This window comes from Dermacentor variabilis, chromosome 7, assembly GCF_050947875.1.
Source record: "Dermacentor variabilis isolate Ectoservices chromosome 7, ASM5094787v1, whole genome shotgun sequence".
Taxonomy (NCBI): Eukaryota; Metazoa; Arthropoda; class Arachnida; order Ixodida; family Ixodidae; genus Dermacentor; species Dermacentor variabilis.
The window spans coordinates 161625769-161646066 of record NC_134574.1 but is presented as its reverse complement, the minus strand read 5'-3'; the positions used below and the strand labels follow the sequence as shown (position 1 = coordinate 161646066).

General features: G+C 45.2%; 1 protein-coding gene across 3 annotated transcripts; it reads right to left on the bottom strand.

The window, feature by feature from the left end:
• Positions 1-32: 32 nt before the first annotated feature.
• On the bottom strand, positions 33-19243 carry LOC142588347 (uncharacterized). 3 transcript variants are annotated; one of them, XM_075699972.1, is made up of 5 exons: positions 18744-19243; positions 8529-8706; positions 4659-4868; positions 542-646; positions 33-259 (listed from the first exon to the last, which is right to left on the bottom strand). In XM_075699972.1, the coding sequence occupies exons 1-5, from the start codon at positions 19106-19108 to the stop codon at positions 56-58; spliced, it is 1062 nt and encodes a 353-aa protein (XP_075556087.1). In that variant the 5' UTR covers positions 19109-19243; the 3' UTR covers positions 33-55. The 3 variants fall into 3 exon arrangements, with proteins under 3 accessions (XP_075556087.1, XP_075556088.1, XP_075556089.1); XM_075699973.1 differs by lacking the exon at positions 18744-19243 and adding an exon at positions 14305-14633; XM_075699974.1 differs by lacking the exon at positions 18744-19243 and adding an exon at positions 9606-9682.
• Between the last annotated feature and the right edge of the window lie 1055 nt (positions 19244-20298).

Below are 20298 nucleotides of genomic sequence, written 5' to 3'. Positions count from 1 at the left end.
TATGTGTGTGTGAGCCAGCACATCAACAGGTCTTCTCTACGGACAGCAAAACTTTTCATTGTTTCAGAACTTTCATCACAACATCATGTTCTTGTGAAAGGCTCTTGATTTCATTTTCAAGGTCAGCTACTCTGCGTTTCAGGCGCCGTTGGGACTGCTGGAGAAGTTTAATTTTCTTCTTGTTTGCAGCATTAATGGCTGCATACCGTTGCACCTCTTGACGTAGAAGTTCTTCAAGAGTTTTTTGTAGAGGCGTGACCTGCAAAACACAGTGCACCTTGAAATGGAAATATGTGCGTGAAAAAAAAATAATAAAAAATTACCACTACATCACTAATAAGCACGAAGAAAATGTGTTGGAATCATTTAAAGGTTCTCTTTCTTCAAAGTAGCAATTGCATTATTAATGCATTGCAATCAAGTGACCTTTGTGACTCATTATGTTATTTAAATATGCAATGAATTATAATAAAGCTTGGACAACTTATTAAATACAATCACATCATTTAATGGACTACTTATTAGCCTTCCAGATACTTACAGTATGCTCCCTTTCCCTGCTGCTTTCAGGTGTATATACAATTTCTATGGTGTGTAAGGACGGAGGCACAGGTTTTTCAATGTGTGGACGCTCAGGACAGGACACCTGCATAAGATGTGAGCATAGAAAAAATTGCAGGACAGGCAGCTTCAGTAACCTTGGTTTAGCCAGAAAGAGTGCAAAACAAGGTGGCAATAATAGCGGCAATATTAATCATTGCCATACATGAAAGCTGTTAAAATAGCGGAATTTACAAATAGAATTGTCTAAATATTCAAGAAAAATGACCTAATATATACAGAATGTTCTCTCATGTCTAAACAAAGTGAAACAGGAAAGCTCCATAGAGGCTCACTTACATTATTTGATAGATTCAATGCCATTCAGGACAATGATTTACCTTATATACTTGTGTAAGGCCTGCCTCGGGTCAGACAAGCACTCCCACTTTGCAGTGTGAAAATTTGGAAAAGTTTCACTAAGCGTCACGTGCATACTTGCTGATTAATTCCCGCAAGCTTATACAACATGGCACTCATCTATGTCCAAAAAAGTCAGTTGGTGACTGTAAATGTGTTCATAGTCGGCTGCCAGTGGTTGCACTTATTTGCATAATGATCTGAGCACAGCTCAAGCCTTTACTGTGTTTGCATAAGCCTGTCTAGAGTAAAGTCTGCAGCCGGTCAAAATTCAGGGGCCTTAAATGAGTAAATATGGTAATCCTGTCAAATGAGGAGCTTGTTAACAACACACAATTGAAAGGTGATCCCATAAGGCACATCAAGGCAATGATGGTAATGAAACACAGCAACAATATGTCACCAGATGTTGAAGGAGGAAAGTGTATTACAGCATCACACATCATTTTAAAAAGATACAAACACCATGAGGTGATGCAAATAGCATAATAAATTACTTTGCCTAAAATGAGAAACGAAATTAGTAGGCTGCCTAAAAATGAGGTATTCTTATTCAATGAATGGAAATTATTGAGCAAAGGTATAGCTACTCTATATGTTCTCTCAGCAACAGGCACCTCTCCGCAGCAGTATCATTCGGTACAATCACTACTTTCTCCCTGTAGGCTCCAACAAGTGCTGTTACCCCTTGCATTCAAACTGAAATGGATATTTGACAACTACAAATGGTGAATTCTTGAATCAAACAGTCTTTGCTATTCGTGGTGCATCTTTGGGAAATGAGGCCAATGTCATACACTTTGTAGTTGTCTTAATTACTCTTTATTAATATATTATAATTATGTTATATTTCATTCATTTTTTATTATTACCATTCATTACTATACGAAGTACTATTTTTGGCATCAATCGGTTAGCTAATTGCAGTAGTTATATTTAGTAGTTATATTTAGTTTATAAAACATTAAATGTTCATTTTAGAACACAAGTTGTATCTGAAAAGCTCCTAAGTATCATCTGTAAAGCATCAATGGCAAATGCAGCGTAGAATGAGTTTCAATTTAATTTTGAAATCTGTGTGAGCGGCGCATTGGAAACTGCAGCACCCATCGACGTAGCTATCAGTCTAAACCTTATGTATAAACAATATTATGCTACTAGTTTCGGCAATTAATTCTGGTGGCGTGTAATGTCACTCGCTTGTCTCGGCATTCGGAAGACGTTTCAGCACTGCTCACAGTGGGCGTCTTGTACTGACCACACATTAAGTGTACGTGACATGGCTGGCAGCAGCAAAGCCGTTGGCAACATCTTGTGACAATTTGCCCAACTGCAATGCGTTAGAAATATTTTTGGGGTGCCCCATTGTCAAATAGAATTATTGTAAAAGTACAGTATGTTAATGATCGCATTGTTACCAATGCTTTAGAGCCGCAGTTTGATGGAACATTGTTACGATCATAGAGTTAATATGGTTGTGATGTGGTGTGTTTAAAGATTAATTGATGAAAAGGGGAGCAGGGTTGCCACAGTGACAGCAAACCGCTCCAAAGACAGGCGCACTTCATGCTCATCTTCTTCTGTCCTTACAACAATACGTAAGTTGCAGTACCGTATCTGCTCGCATACTGAACACATTTCTTTCCCCGAAAGAAGTGCGCGAAGTTTGGGGGTGCTGCGTTCATTATGTGGGGTAAAATCGAGTGATTTCTTTTTCGCGCGGCCGCCTCGAAAAAAGTCAGTTTCTCCCAAAATGCGAACCATTGCTTGCAATAGCAGATGTGTAGACAGCTATATGAAGTAAGGATAGTAGTTTTATCGGCCGTATAAACTTTCAAACATTCGCTTCAACGTAAAGTGAGTGGCGAGAACGCAGCACGCACAAAGGTATGAGCCGCCATTGACTCGCCCCTGACGCAGATCGTTTTGAAGATAGGGTGCGGCCGCGCAATGTGCAGGTGCAGCCGGAGTAAAACACCGCGCCACCTCCCCTTCCCCCCCCCCCCCCCCGAGGCTTTTTGCGCGACGAAAGATGGCACGCGTGATTGAGCCGCGATCGTCGGCTTCCCTCGAGTGCTTTCACTCACACCCACAACATGCGGCGCGCAGCGACGACTGCGGCAAAAATGCGCCTGGAGTGTCCATATAATTGCTATCGCAATAAAAGTAGCTGTACGACACGGCGTCGGACACAATCGCACCCGCCGGACACCATATCAGACGCTGAATCATACCGTGTGTCTCCTACTTCACGGCAGCAAGTTCAGGGTGCGATCATTATGCGAGAAAAAAAAAACGCACTTCTTGATTGGAAAAGTGGGGGCTGCGTTCACTAAGAGAGTGCGTTCATTAGGCGAGTAAATACGGTAGTATTAGTTTTGCGTGCACTCTGGTTAGACACTGCTTCGCCAGATGTCGCTAAAAGAGCTGTTCCTGTCATACACCTCTCCGGTTATCCAGTAAATCGGAAATGGTAAGAAGTTTGTGAACACACTAAAGCTCTCTAATGCCAACATCATACTGCATAGCAAACTTACACCCAACAAAGCATTGCGGTGGCGTAGCAATGCACAGGTTTCCCACCAATGTAGCAGACAAAACACGAATAGTAGACGGTCTGTGCCAGCATGTGTCACAGGTCTGCGGGCTCACATGGTCATTGTTTCCAAGCATGCCTCATACGTTATGCGGCACTAAGTTCTCCTCGAAATTGAAATCACAACTGGTTGTAACGTAAAAGTACATAACTAAACAATTGTCATGCGCTAGAGCAAAGGAGTTTCTTTACTATGATTACTGCATCAGCAGTCTCCAATTAAGGACAAAATACAGAGCCCAAGAAATGCGTCAGTTTTCCCTTAACCAATTTTGTTTCTATGGGCCTTGAAGAATACCTGTGAAATGTTAAAAATAATATCACTGGGCACTTGTACATATGGATCGCAGCTCCCCAACCGTGTTTCCAAAGATTGAAGCCTGCATGCCCGTTGTAAAAGACTGAATGAGAGTGTCTGCATTTGTGCCAGCAATAACCAAAATAAAAAACCAAAATAACCAAAATAAGCCAGCAATAACGCTGGCTTATTTTTTATTTACGAACGCAGCAGAGTTTCATTTTCATAATGAAGGTACAGACGTATGATGGATTCCATGAGCAATCTCTTCTTTTTTGTAACAGGCATAGACTTCGTTCTATGAAAACATGGTTGAGAGCGCTGCCAGCCACATACACAGACATAATTCTTTTCATATTTCAGATTCCAGAAAGAAGAACCACGTAAATGAAAGTTATGTAAAGAACCTCATTTGGTGTTTCTCAGCAGGACTACAACTTTTCAAACTCAACTTATTTTATAAAATGAACCTTTAAAAATTTTCGCCGAGAAATGTATCCAATTAGCTAACTAATCACACTCCAAAAAAAGCAGTCTCAGTAACTAAACATGACTATGAACAATATGCTATTGATCTTACCCTACTTTTAAAGTTAGGTAGTTGCATCACGAAACACTTGGTATATAAAAGGCTCCATGTAGAAGCAAGCCCAAAATTTATACCTGGGTACCATACGAAACTACTTTTATTAACACTGTCATACTGTGAAATCTGCATTATAAAATTCCATAGCTCAATGTTAGGTAATAAAGCTTCTATAAAGCATTTGGTTGCATACTGCAAATCACTATGGTATTACTCACAGCAGCTTCAGAACTGCTTTGTTCAGCTGTACTTTGTCCTGAAGACGTGGCTCCAGCCCTCTCCAGTATACCAGCCTCTTCTGTTTGCACATCTCGTGGGTCCACAGGCAGCACGAATACCGTCACTTCATTTTTAGCAGGAGCAGCAGTTGTGGCAGTGATACTGGAAAGGCCTCCTGCTGTGTCACTTGCTTCCTCTAGTTTCAGTCTCTGCAACAGAAAGGTGCATAAAATGTGAGTGCAATCAAGTTAGCTACCACATACCTCTTCTACACTCACGGACAACTTTCTGTGGCACTGAAGGGAAAGCTAGGGAGGCAAGATGTGCACAAGCACTCCCAAAAACATTCCCACATTCTCGTCCACATTAGGTTAGGCTCAAAAACAGAAAACATCTTTTCTACAGATGTTGCTGACAACGTAGTGCTGACTTTACTGCTTTTTCTCTTCCTTAATTGAGAAATGCGAAACCATCGCATGTGAAAGCCACGCTGATTTTGTATTTGTTCCAAGAAACAGAGAGCGCTGTCAGGCTATGTCAGATTACTTGGGATAGTACGTAACACATGTGCAATAGCTGTGACCCCATAGCTTTCCTTTCATTGCTACCGAAAGTTGCCTGCAAATACTCTAACAACCCTCGTTTTAATTGCTATATGGGGCAATCACATGCTTCAGTCATACAGAACATCTTTGCTGGAGAAGCACTGTGCCAGTGGCCATTTGGGCAGCTTGGCATTTACTGATAAAGATCTAACTATCTGACTATCTAATATTTCATTATAAAAACTTGCGATACTTTACATCCTTCAATAGAGGCTGCTACCTGCAGCAATAATGCAGTTTCAGGGAAGTCCTCTAACAAAATACCGATAATGAAACACAACTACAACATAAAATATGAGAAAAATAGAACTGAACAAGTGAAAAAAAAAAAACAGAATGCACATATGAAACAGATGGCTAAAGCTTAAAATGCACGGAATGGTGGAATACAAGTTACTAAAACACAGTAACATTTCACTAGTGCTTACAGATGTGATTGCACACAAACTCAGATTCCATTGTAGTAAGGAGTGCACAGCGATAAGCACGTTTAAACATTTTGACAGGAAATAGCAAATGGATCTCCAGTGCATCGAGTGGCCTTCGATCGAGCTGCATTCCTAGCCAACATGCATTTGTGCACTTGCATAAATGCACTTGCGCTATCATTTTACCAGCAAAAGAGATGTGCAGACAAGGCCATCTACACTCATGTGTGTCTTACAACATGTCTCTACACCTGGGGTGAGGTCACACATGCGTCCTGCTTTCTGAACAACTGCTTGTGCTCTTGTCATTTGCCGGCGTCGTGCTTTCCACAGCGCGGTGAGGCGGTGGTGCAAATGAACACAGCCATGAAGGAGGCAAAGTGACCATTCATAAAGCGAGACGTTTGTGCAGTCTCACCCCTGCTCCCCTGTGTGCCTTATATAAATATTGACAATAACATACTGTGTCCAGCTTTTTCTTACTGTCATAAGTACCTGCCAACTCCATAATTACAATAATCAGCAGCAACAGAAGCAGCAGCCTATTTTATGTCCACTGAAGGACGTAGGCCTCTCCCTACAATCTCCAATTACCACTGTCCTGCGCCAACCAATTCCAACTAGCACCTGCGAATTTCCTAATTTCATCGCCCCAGCTAGTCTTCTGCCCTTCCTCGACTGCACTTCCCTTCTCTTGGCACCCATTCTGTAACCCTAGTGGTCCACTGGTTATCTAACCTACACATTACATGACCTGCCTAGCTCCATTCTTTTTCTCTTAATGTCGATTAGAATATCGGCTATCCCCGTTTGCTCTCTGATCCACACCGCTCTCTTCGTGTCTCTTAAAGTTACACCTAACATTCTTTGTTCCATTGATAATTACAGTATGAAGCCTTAATTCCTCGAGAGGGTCACAAATCACAGCAGCTCCTACGCAAGCTGGTAAAAACGCATGCCCAGTTCATTGTGGCTTTAGAAGTGAAGGACATTAAAGAAACCAATACCAAAGCTCGGGTCAACAGGTACCATTAACTACTCAAACAATTGCCAGTCATCCCACACGATGGCTGTGTCACTGAAAGCCGCTAAACTGGCCCTTCTGATTGTGCCTTTCTCTTGGAAACACAGACGGACCCTCTCTCCTTTTTTCATCCTTGTTAAGTGCTAAACAGGCTCAACTTTCGGTATCATGGTCACACAGTGCATCATCAAACAAAAGTGTAACATCAGGTTCTTGTGAGGTGAATAATCTTCTGCTCCACGTACAATGCCGCACTTCAATTTGGAACATGTTTTGAACTGGGCGTGATAGAAAGTGATTTTTTGTGCTCTTAAGGAATTGAGGTACCACAGTGTATTACTGGGTGAACAGCTATCCAACAAAAAAAATTTTAATGGAAAAAAATTTGTCCCAGTATTTTTTTAAGCACACAAACATCTAAGAACACCAGTTAACATGAGGGATGCATTATTAATTAATGAATTAATTAATGAATTAACTAATGAATGAATTAATTAATGAAATAATTAATGCTTCTTTTGACTGAAAAGAAATACAAAGAATCTATGTCAAAGAGGCTGACAAAAAGGCACGAATGCCTAAGTGTCAGTCCCCTTCCCCATGTACAGGACAATGATAGAAGAGGCATGCACATCTAGATAATTATGAATAACCAACTAGCCTGAATTTTCACTCTAGTGAAGTGTCAAGAACACTGAAACAAAGGAGGCAGGAAGATGGGAGCGTTGACACCAAGGTATATCGTACAGTTAGATATCCGTATACTGGCGTCACTACATCTCAACTGCATTGTGTAAAACCGCTTATTTAACCATTTCAGGTGCCAGCGAATTCTCTTGATTTAAAACTTAGAATCACCACGTTTCATGCATATTCAAAATCATAAAAACCATACAGCTGCAGAATAGATTAAGAATTTTCAATTCTTTAGCGAGTTTTCGTGAAGTTTACAGAAAATTGTCTCCATGTGAAAACTCACTAGAGGAACATTACATATGAGAACATCAACTATTTCATGCCTAACCAGCTTGAAAAGCACCTATCTTGCCTTGATAGGTGTTTAAAGTTATGCCTGGTGCGACAGAATGTGAAAAACCATGAAATGAGTGAACCCACTATATACGACGATATACTCGCACCGAGCAACCACACACAACCGTGTACATTATTACCCGTTTTACCAAAACATTTTGAGCCCATTATTCAAACTTGCAACATAATTCCAATCAGAAGAGTTTCAAGATGCACATGACACATTTTAAATATCATTGCTTTCATGAATGATGTTGCTGCTGACACACTTTCTTGGAGTACACAGTGCCTCAAAGTGTTAAGATGCTTGTATATTCTTCAACAGGGGCACCACATCTAACACTGAGGAACTTTCTGTGCCACTTGTATGAAAACACATCAAACATATATGTAATTTCTCAGCGCTTATGCATATCACATATCTTGAACCGGCAGAAAGCCTCCAAGTGATAAGAAGTAAAACACCTACTTTTTTTTCTAATAGGCCATGTCCCTGCATCTTTCTGCAATTTATAGTGCTTGTATAAACACTAGAAGTGCCTGGCTGCACTCACCAAAAATAATTTCATAAAAGAGTCTACTCAAAAGTATAAAATATATATATGCATTCACATTTCATTTTTTTTTGTAGTAGATTACTGTGAGCAACCAAAGTTTAGAAAATTGCAGATTTTACAATTGGCCCTATGCACGGAATGAATAACATTATAGGGGGCTCAGAATGTGCATACAGAAGTGCAACAGCGAAACAAACACATAGCCGTGTGCAGGAACATTTACCCTAGATAGCATCGGTATGGCACTTCTGTTGAGTCTTCGCATGCCTGTGACATCATCCTTGAAATCTTCAGCACTAAAGTGCAGGCAGCAAACAACACTCCATTTGGATGGACACCAGCCCTCTGGACGACGTAGCGCCTCAATCCACAGTTTCCTCAGGCCAGGCTGTTTTGGAAACCTATAGCAGAAAGCATGAAGCGGTACTTATTTCCACAGAAATTTTCTTCTTACTGGTACGTAGTTAGTAAGTGAGTGAGTAGCCTCTGATCCCTTTTGGCTCCTGCCCTGGACACGTAGAAAGTAAGAATGGAAAACCAGCCAGATGGCGCTGTGACTCTTTCAACTCCGCTTTCTTAATTTCAAGGGGGTACGTTATTAAGCAGCGCCTCTTCTATTTTTTCTGTGCCTGTTGCGTCGTGCCCGTTTCCATTAGTGTCCCATGATCGCTCTGTTGCTCAGATTGACCGTATGGTGGCACTGCGGCGCGCTGCAGCTGTTGCTAACCCGCGCAATGTTTTTAGTCTTCTGTGTTTACGAGTCCTCCATATTACCGCATGAGAGCATAGTGTGGAAAGAAGCGTTCAAAAATCTGTCGCATTATCTCGGAGCATCCGAAGTGCCCTGCTGATGCCGAGAGCCCGAGTTAATAATAAATTGAATTCACAGGAATAAGTGAAAAAGCAAAAGAACAATTTAATAATACAGTGACAAGAAATTTGTGTGAAACAAACATGCACGAACCACTAAAGCTACAAGCGACAAGTGCATTATCGTTTAGCCAACAAAGCCAACAATACTTGCGAGACAGTGGCATGTTTTCACAAAGCCTGGCTACTGCTTTCTTGTCAGTGAAGTCAGTGGAATAGTTTGTGAAAAGAGGCTTTAATGAACCTCTTACATACAAGTTCTACCAGTCTGCACCTGTGGCTTAGGCCACAACGGTCACAAATAGTGCTGGAAAGGCAACAATAACGTCAACACTGTACATTAAACATGCTTCCAAGGGCTTCTGCAGGGATGCACATTCTGAAAGCATCGAGTCCACAAATCTCTGAATTCAGGGCATGCAGAACTCACACCAGTTCTTGAGTGGGGTAGAACAGACTTCCTCTGCCCTGGTGTGCGATCAAACCGTCCATCGCACTAGAACTGCTCGCTTATGCTTTTGCGACCAGCGACTTGCAGCACTCATACTTAATCTTCTCTCTCACAATGCGGGATATGTATCCCGCAACAAGAGGAGTCGCTGCAATGTCTGGCGTCGGAAGAAAAGGTTTTGATGAACTGCACAGTTCACGCAGTGTCTGTTGCGCTAGTTTCACTGCTGTGGGCGCATTTTTGTTGACGTGCCGTGCGTCTTGCTGCTCCTAATAATGTTGCCTGAGGAAAAAAATGAGCAGGAAGTTTGTACATTACTGGTGCGCGGGCAGCGACAATTCCCATCTTCAGCATCTTCTCAAGTCCAGAAATAGTTCTTCTGACGTCCAGCATGTCACTGCACCCATCACTGCGCTGAAGGGTCCCAAAGAGCAATTCTATGGGGTCGCTCAAAAATTTACACGTCAGTGCAAGCTTGAATCCTCTCTCCAATAAAAACCTAATGCATTGAACGTTAGAAACAGTTGTGAATACCAGGGTGTGGTAAGTTTCTTTCGTCAGGAGGTTTTGCAGTTCGCTTGCCAATTTCAAGTCTTCAACATATTCTAAGAAGGCAAGCTCCAGCCAGTGAAGTATCGAGTCCTCCGGATCAGAGAACTGCTTGGAGTTCAGATGATTATGGTGAATATGTCGTTGGCAATTGCCGACATCCGCAAGGACAAGCCATTTTCATATGTCCTTCATGAACTCCACAGTTGGTCCGATGCTGGCAAACTTTGTGTCGCATGTGTGCCCTGAATGATCCTTTATAAAGGACAAAGCTGCTGTCATGGCAAGTCATAGAGTTTCTCACTATAACACCTAGAGGGAAATCTGGCGCCACCGTCTATGGGAGTTTCTCAAGGGGGCATCGTGCAGTCATGGGAATGATGATATATGTGTCTGCGAGGCTCATGTTGGCTGGTGTTGTACGAGGCTTCGTCTAAAACATGGATATGGCTACCCAAATAATGCGTTCTCAAAGTAAAATCGTCATAAAATGTTTCCATTCATGCATATTACATCTTTACTCACCTTCGACGCACGACGAAGAGAACAAAAGCAAGAACAGACGACACACTGTTTCAAAGCGATCGTGAACCTTGTTGTCTGTCCTCCAACTTTAGCGGCCCGCTGATACTTTTTACGTAACATATAATCATACACGCAATAACAAGTTCTCATAGTTAAACAAAACATGTTTTTGCGTATTAATAAAACCAAAACAGCTTTTCGCGTGCTGTTTTAGTAGAAAATGAATAATTGCGACAGACGGAACGGTGCTAGCCAAGCGGGTCTTCAAGGTGTCCTGTCTCTCCGAGAATGATGCCAATCAGAAGTCACAATATACCAGCATTCCCATGCATACCACAGCGCAGCAGTGCCAGATTTCCCTCTAGGTAATGTAGTGAGAAACTCTATGCGGCAAGTGAAAACAACTGGACAGCAGGCTTTACTCCCATTTTTTCTATATTTGATGGAAAGAGGTGTTTTCTCGTGAGAAAACAGACCGGCTTTAGAATCAAGCCCTGTTGCATCTTGTAGAGGTCCTTTGTGTAAGTTGTAAGTTGAAGAAATTCCGCCATTTCTTCCGAATTCTTTTGCCAGAAACTGTGGTCAGATGTTTTTTATAATGTGGCTCTGATCAAATGCCAGGAACAAACTTCGGCTTGGATCGGCGGGATGAGATACTCGGGTTTGCAGTTGTCCACACGATAATAGAGAGTTTTAGAATTGGGGGCCCAAGCGGCTTGGGGACCCAAGAAAATTGCGTGCCACAAGTGCGCATGTGCAGAACCCAAGCCAGTCTTGGGTTCTTGCGTTCGCGTTAACCCAAGACCCAAAAATCGAAAACTAGCGTGGGCCCCCAAGCCATCTTGGGCCGCCCTCATGGGTGACAGTGATGACATACAGCAGATGGTCGAAGAGCAAACTTTATTTACTTCAACTGATTTTCGCCATTTCACGCGGGTGAACTCACAGTGATTTCGCTGCGCGACACAAGAAAACACAAACTAAGAGCACTTCGCTTCGATTGGCTTTGCTTGGCTTAGAATCGCACACTTAATTCGTAATACTAACTGGTACTAACACAGTGATTACGTTTCTAATATTGTTCGCTTTTTTTGCTCAAAAATGCATTCTATACGTTTTCAGTTGTAAAGAAAGAGGTTTTTTTTTTTTTTTTGCTTTCAAGCACCTTTCTATTTTCCACACTGCGGCGTCCCGTGCGCTCAACCCAACGCTGTCTGCATTCGACTTAATCCTCAAACTCTGCTGCTCATCTAAACCCAAGAGCAACCGACGCAACGCGGCTTGGGGGCCCAGTGCCTTGCACCCCCAATTCTAAAACTCTCTAAGACTTCCACTGCTGCGACGTTTATTTTATGGTTATCAGTCACAACCTGAACAATTTAAAATCCCAGGCCTTTCTGATGACATGCCTCGTGGTTTCTGCAACTAGCTCACCAGTGCAGGCCCTCGTAAAGGAAGTATCTTACCGGGATCCTGAACCTCGCATGCAAGCCACAGAGCAAAAAGCACAAGAGCGAGTTCACCAGCTCCTTCCTTTCAGACGCCACCAAAACGTTGTTCAGAGCTCCCATGTCAATATCTATTCGAGCCTCTCCTTGATGTTCATTTCATCTATGACGAGGCTGCACATTCTGGCTTGTTCCATCCCCAAGCATTCCGTCTCGGTACTCAGCCCTTCTTTCACAAGATCACTGAAACCTACTTCGCCTACAGTACTTCCTAGGTATTTTTGAAGTGTCGTTCTGCATGGGAGTATGAAGAGCTCTGTCCTCGGGTATTCATACGACTTCGTGGAAAGGTTGTGCAAAATTATCCACTGTCGTATAGTGATTTCGGACCATATTGTTTCTTTTTTGCTTTTTTTTTTTTTTTTTTTTTTTTGCAGTGTAGTTCAGTACCTGATACATAGTTAATCTGGCTTTTGTACTGCCCTGGTTTGAGTGTGCGGCGACTTGAAGAAATTGGTTGACATTGCACTCTTCCTTTAGGCGTTGTGGCTCCTTTTTGTAAGCGTTAATGGTTGCCTGCAGCCTCTCATTCCATGCCTTCCAGGTCCTTTCTTTTTCGCGCCACTTCTTCCGTTCTAGGAAGGCTGATGCGAAGCTTCTCCATTCAGCTTGAGCGCCAACTGATCTCAAGGCACGTGCGCCTGCCCCGTCTACAGACTGCGCATCAGTTGGAAAAATGAAGTTCATGCATTTCCCGCTTGTTGATGTCAAAGGAGCAGTATCATGTACGTCATCGCTGCAGACTGCAGATACACTTTTTGATGTAACCTGATCACTAGGCCACCTGGGCTTGGGCACATGACAGGGCACATTCACGCAAACTTCGAGCGTGTCTGACGACGGTGCAGCGCATGAATGCACTTCCTCAGCAGGTGCAGGAAGGCTAGCCAGCGTGGCCGTAGAGGAATCGCGCTTTCTTTTCTGTGTAACGTTAGAATTCCTCAGCTTAGGCTGCTCCTTCTTCATGTCGGACGGATACTGAGGGAAAACACTGGGCACTGCACCTTGCTTGAGCATGTGCCTCTTCATGTCCTGGTGAAAGTCACTTTCCAAAAAATTAAGGCTGCATTTGGCCAAATTCAATTCGATCTCGGCTCCCAGTTCTTTCTTGCGATAACTTGCAGCCATCGTTGCCGTAGCTCTTTGTCTGCTGGTATGATCGTTAAAGGACACTCCAGGGTCTTTTTTTCGCTGGCGCGACGTACAGAACGGCACACACCAGCAGCGCATACTGACGAGTAAAACATCACAGGAACATCACCATTGCAGCAAACAGATGGACTTTCGTCTACCGCTGCCAGAAACCTACGGGTTAAAAGTGTCGTCTGCAAGTTGGCGGAGGCGGTAATTGTGGCCCCGGTAAGACTCATAATAATTTATTTCAGCGTATTTTTTTTTTTTTTGCGTGCAGAGATTACTTCTTTTATTTTCACTGCGAAAACACCCAATAACTTTTGTAGTTCTCGCTTGCAGACGACACAAGCGCGGCACGAAATGTCCGCAAACTGCCGGCGCGTGGGCGGGGAGAACGTCGTCTGCAAGCGGGTGGTGTCACACGGCGCGCTTTTATTCGCGATCAAGCTCGATCCGGATCGAATTTCTAGGTCTGGATTGGCTCCTTTGCGCAGAATGCGCGAGGGAGCCAATCGCAATCAAGAATTTCCACCCGGATCTGCCCCGATCGCGATCAGAAGTGACGTACGTACGTGTGACACTTAAATGAAACGATATTCCAAACGCCATGGCGGGTATCTTCTTTGCTCATGTTACGCATCAGGCGTTCCTTCACCAAGCACAAACTTAGGAATGCTCAAGCTGACACGTTCGAGCACGACGACCATGTATGGCCAGACGCTGCATCATGGGTCAGCGTATTAGCCTCTACAGATGCACAACTGCCTCGCGACAAGTGATCGCGGAAACAAGTGTCATTGCGAATGCATGCGAACCACGTACCACGAATACACACGAACCAGGCTTTAGAATTTCGTTTCCTCTGCCCGCTAAAAAAGTTGGGTGGAAGCGTCAGTGCAAATTTGTGATACTTACCGTTATACAGACAGCAACAGCGTTTAATAAAGAAAAAAAGTATTTACCGATGGAATGAAGTATCAGGACCTTTGGCATCGCTACGACTACTGCAGCCTAGTACGCAGCATTTCATGGTGTCGCCGACAGAGAACACGCGTTCCCTGGCAGCCGCTTCGACTGCTAGAAGAGCGCGGAACGCAGATGGGGACGAACGGTGAAGGGGCTTTTGGAACCACCCTTGCCGTAAGAACCACCCTGTTGGAGCGGACCACTTAGGTCATTCTAAACGATTACTCCGTTCTGTGTGCCTGTGTTGGAGGAAAGAAACTCCACAAAGAAAGACTAACATTGCAGGAGGGTGTATCACAGAACACCTGTAGTATTTAAAAACAAAATATATACAACGGTCTAGTGGACCAAACGGCGCTCTCCCACTGAGGCGCCGCGTGTGGAAATATTGTGCGAGGGCGTTGCGAGCGAACTGAATTAAGGCGGAGACGCGCTTCGCGGCATATTCAACGAAATTTCGCTGCCGGCGCTGAAACCGATTGCGCGCGTATGCTCTTATAATGGTGCTTTATTTCCACTCCAAATTTACATTGACACCTTTTTGATACGTATAGATATTTGAGGAATGGGTTATACAACACGACGTCTTCAATATTGTCAAGTGCGTCGTCTGCTAGCGAGCGCACGCTCGTTGCGCGGACGCTAGCGGACGCCCAGTTATTCTCGCAGAAATTTGTGCAGTAATTTTTTTAATGGTTTTACTTGCTTTGGTGCGTCCGCGACTCTTGTCGGCCGTACCAATTGTAGCTAAAAATATCGTCAAAATAGCTGTTCACCAGGCTATAAGCCAGGTGAACAGTTATTTTTAACGTTGTTTTCTAAAAGTATCAAGCCGCCTATCTGCAACATGAAGCTACGTAGGAAAATTTTATTGATATCGTGTCATTTTATGAGCACTTCTTACTGGTGGAATATTGATCAGGGACAATGACCAACGAAAACAATATTACAGTGAAATAAACCAGGTTTATTAACTGTGGGGCGTGAAGAGATACAGATATGACTATGCAGTGCACGTCTGGGTAAATCTAAGGGTACATAGACATATATATCCATGACATACATGTAAGAAACAACTTATCAAATATTCTAAATGCACTGATTGAAAAAGTGAAAACTCTCGACCGGAATAAATTAAGCGTGCTTTGGAAATCACGCGGATCTTTTAAAAGCTACAGCAGCCCCAGGTGAACCAAACTTTCCGGCAAAAGGAATCGAGACAATTATTGGACGTTGACATTAACAACAGTGTTAGGGAAACGATATTGCCTATGTACTCAGACTTAATCGGGGAGACCGGGAAGTATTTACCAAAGTAATCTCCGTGAACTGTTTGGCAACCTCCTTAAAAGTTACGAGCCAGCAGGAGAAATGAAGTAGAAACACATAGTCTAATCGAATGGTATTGCTATTCAGATCGTATTAGACTTCGGAATTCACTATTAAAAATGATCGAGTTTCCGTTCGAATGTAACGCATAACAGCACTTTTCAAGTCTCGAAGGTGAGGGGCCGATGCAAGTGAGGGCTCTTATTCCGAATGATTGTGCTGCTGGAGAGTCGTGGCTGTTGCGCAGAGGCGCGCCAGTTCCTGAGAGAACTTAATTAAAGCATGCGTGCTAATCGGTTCTGCTTGACAAGTTCGCAGCTGTCCAATATAAACGCCCCGTTTTGGGACAGCCTGTAAATCTGCTAACTTGATTCAGGCAAGGAAAACGTCCTTTTTTGACCATATATCTGCAACCCATTAAAACTGGGTGCCCACTGGTACCACACTAATTGTCTTCTTTAACGAACACATCTACAAATATCTCTAGGCGTATGTCAGGCATGCCGTTCCTTTAATTGCTTCATTATTGTACTTACGATAGCCCACTGCATAACTGAAAGCAGCCGTTAATAATACAGAAGCTGCTTAGTTGATACAGTTGGGAACGGCATTACATTTAGGTATGAAATATAAGATAAGCGTAACATGTTTTTCTCGGAAATCAGAATCGAGAATAATTTATTTTGTTTACAACCCTAGAAAATGCCGAAGAATGCAGCTACTTTTATTTTTCAATTAAGCAAATTCTGGCGTTTTACCTCTGGCGATATGATTATGAGGCACCCTGTTCAGTTCTCACGACCTGGGGTTAACGTGCACATAAGCAGAAGTATACGAGTGTGTTTTGCATTTCGTTCCCATCGAATTTCGAACCGTGTGCTCTAGTTTAGCAGCGCAGCGCCATATCCACTATATAGCCACTACCGCGCTATATAGCCAACTACCGCGCTGCTCTTTCTTTTCTTTCTTTTTTTCTAAAGCATGGGCTGACTGACTGAATAAACTTTATTGAAACCATCAAGAAGTGGTACGTGGCTAGCTGGGCTTAGGCCTCCCACGTGGGGACGTTGAGGTGTTGCCCCTTCGCCGCCTCGCAGGCCTGCTGAGTCGCCCAGAGTTGGTCGTCAAGATTGGAGCTACGTCGGGGTACTGTTGTGTACAGTCCCAAAGCATGTGTGGAAGTGTGGCTGGCTGTGTCTTGCAGATATGGCACGTGGGACTGGAGTAAATGTCTGGGTAGATCTTGTTGTAAAGTTGTAACGAGGGGTAAGTATTGGTTTGCAGCAGGCGGAAAGTTGTAGCCTGCGCTCGGGATAGTTTGTTGTGTGGGCCGGGGAAGTTTCTACGCTCTAAGGACTTCACAAGATCATTGTAGCGTGTCAGGCGATCCCTACCGGTGGGGGCATCCTCCCCGTCTCCCGCGCGGTTGACTAGGCCTCGCGCTAGGGAGTGAGTAACCTCGTTGAGGTTGGGGAGGTGTGGGTGGACGGTGACTACACGAGCCGGGAACCAGACGAGTGTAACATGATGGTCGGTTGAGCGGGGTGCTTGTTGCAAGATGCACAAGGCTTGGTGTGAAATACGGCCGTTGATATAGTTGATAACGGAGGAGCGGGAGTCAGAGACGATGGTATATGGCATGTTAGGTATAGTGTGGCTAGCGCGATGGCCACTTCTTCAGCTTCCTCAGCGTGTGGGGTTACTAGGCTGATAGCATGGTGGAGAGACCCTTCACGCGTGGTGACGGCTGCAGAGCGGGTACTGTGGGGATATTCGGCGGCGTCGACGAAACTCACAACGTCGTGGCGAGGAAGGGATTTGGTGAGAGCCGTGGGACGTGCTGTGCGGCCTGCGCGGTATTCGGGGTGCATGTTTCTGGGGATAGGGTCGGCGTGCATCCAAGCTCGCATGGTGGAGGGGATCTGGTGTTTATGGCCGTGTTGATGGTGGTAAATGATACCAATTAAGCGAGGTGAGGATATGGCGGCCCGTCGCTGTGAGAGTGAGCCGCCGTCGTCGAGTAGCCATATCTCCGTACTGTGTGGGGGAGAGAGAAGTAGATTCTTGTTGATGGGAAGGAAAAGTTGTGGTAAAGTGCAGCGTAGTAACTGTCTCTCAGCAGAGGACAGCTCAACCGCGCTGCACAGGGGGATAGGGAATGAAAGTAGAGGGAGATGTGGGGGAGACTGAAGTATCACCGATAACGAGGGGGTTGGCACCGGCTACGTTAAGGGCCTTCTTGAAGAGGGTGAGAAAACGGCTTCGAATTTTGGCAGAGGGATGGCTGTACACATTAAGGAGAAAAATACTTTCCTTACGTTTCCTGGTGAGTATAAGTTCGACGCGAAGGTGTTCGACGTTTCGGTCGTGGAGATTGTGTTCGATGGCGGTGATTCTCTTTCGGACGAAAGTGCAGAGGCGGCGAGAAGCATGTGACGGGATGAAAGGTTGGTAACCTGGGAGGGTAACCGAATCGATATGAGTTTCCTGAATCATGATGACGTCCGGTTGCCGGGTGAGGGTACGAAGGCGTTGACGGATGACTGGTTGTTTGCGGAGATAGCCTCGGCAGTTCCACTGATAAGTGTATCGCTGTTAGTGTGGGCCATGATGGGAATGGGGGATGCCATCATGGGCAGTGCCGGGGTTTCGTAGGCAGGGGGAGCGGGAATGGGGAGAGTTTGTAGGTGGGTTTCAGTGTTTGTGACGTGCTGTGCCAGGGCGAGAACGGCGTGTTGCATGGAATCGACTGCGTTCTGTAGTGTGTTGATCGTGCTTTGAAGTGAGACTAGCATGTCCTTAACCTCTGAGCCACTTGGCCCGCGGCTTCCTCTTGGAGGGCCCGCTTTTGGGGGGCTGGTGTCAGTGGAGCGTCGCGGCTATAGAGGAGTGGGACGCTTCGGCGGGTGGTGCAGGGGCGGATGTCTTGGATTGTTTAAGATCGCAAATCTCTTGCGAGAGCTTGCGAATAATTAAGGTCGCGCATAATGGCATTTCCTTTTTTTAAGTGAGTTATTTCTGCGTTATCATTGGTGTTCGTGGACTGTGGAGAAGGTGCGTTGCGACCCTCTCGCGAGGCGCCCGTAAGGGCTTCTGCGAAGCTCACTTTGTTAGTAGGAGACTTGGCGGGTGGGGTAGAGGTAGATCTGGATCGGGAACGGCGCTGTCTCGAACGTGAAGGGGTCCGGGAACAATGTTGCCTCGAGCGTGATGGAGACCGGGATCTGGAGCGGGGCTTGGAGTGCAAAGGCGGGAAGTCGCTTTCTTGAAGGATAGTATGCATTGCAGCTCGCCGTTCCCCAATGCGTTCGCGAATAACGTACGGTGTCTTGTAGCGAACCGTACACGATTTGTCCGCCGTAAGATGAGGGCCGCCGCACAATGAGCATTTGGGGTTACACGTGTGATCGGGAGGTGGGTTGCGGACTCCGCAATCTCGGCAGATCTTGTTATTGGGAAAAGGACAGACATCCATGCGGTGTCCGAGGCGGCCGCATTGGTAGCAAATTTCTATTTGCTTGAGGAATAATGAGCATGGGATTAAGGTACGTACGTGGCTCCGTAACGGCCGGACCAGATATGGCACGTCGGGGCCACTGAAGGCAATAACAACGGTGGTTGTCGTTCCAATGCGTTTTGCGGCTAGTGCGAGGGGGTTGCGGGTATTACGATTGACGTTGATTTGCAGTGGGGTATCGGAGATGGGGATTCCGCGGATGGCTCCCTTCGTGGTGTCCTCGGCGGCCGTCTCATACGCGCGTTAACATCGTGCGTGACCCCATTGACTTGAATGGATTTATGCAGACATATACCGGTCGGCGTTCTGTAGACTTGGCGTACTGACAACGACAATGTTTTGTTGGGTGTTGGGGCACACGGTGTCTTGTTGAATATCTGCTGGGCTGAGCTGTACGGCTTGGAGTACGGCTGTAGTCACGGTAGGACTACCAATTTTGGCGACGTTGAGGGCTCCCTTGGGGCGAATGATAATCTTGATTTGGTTGGAAGGTAGTGCATGGCTCGAGGCATGCGTCCAGCCTTGAGAACTTGTGCTTTGACTGGTGGCCTGGTCTCGGAGCGAGAACGAGTGCTTGGGGAACGAGAGTTTGGGGTGAAGAGTCGTCCCTCAGCTTCGCCGGTCGGCGAAGGCGAGTTGTTCGCCAGCCCATCTCGGCGGCCACTTCGAGATCCATGCTCGTTGCTGGGGCAGAGGGAGAATAAACTTTATTGTACGAAGGAACTCCGTGGGGTTAATCTCGGGTGGAGCCTTCTTGTAGAGCCCCACTGGCCGTAGCAGAGAAACTTGATCGGTGATACGGAACTCGCGCGAGTGCGCCTGGCGTGCACACGCGGCGGCGGCGTGACCGATTCACAACAATGTTCGCAGCACAGAAAAATGTCCGCAGCACAGGGAAATGGAGTGTCCCACCCGAAAATGAGGCGTCCACGGAGTCTTGGTATCTTCACGGATCGACTGGTGTAAACATCAGGCCATAATTCGCAAGAAAATGCCGCAAAATCATTTCACGAACACGGAGCCGACGCGAGCACGTCTACACTCCTCGGCGATTGCAGCGCCTCTCCATACCCTCTCAAGCATGCATAGCTCAACTGAACATGCATAACTCTATGCAAGCATCGACTGGACAACAAATTTTGCA

Excerpts from the sequence above, each read along its gene's own strand:
- LOC142588347 (XM_075699972.1), bottom strand. The coding sequence starts at position 19,108 with ATGTCTGTCCTTTTCCCAATAACAAGATCTGCCGAGATTGCGGAGTCC. Across the intron at positions 4,869-8,528 it reads CCATACCGATGCTATCTAGG|AGACTGAAACTAGAGGAAGC; the intron begins GTAAATGTTCCT and ends TTTCTGTTGCAG. Across the intron at positions 260-541 it reads GCAGGGAAAGGGAGCATACT|GTCACGCCTCTACAAAAAAC; the intron begins GTAAGTATCTGG and ends TGTGTTTTGCAG.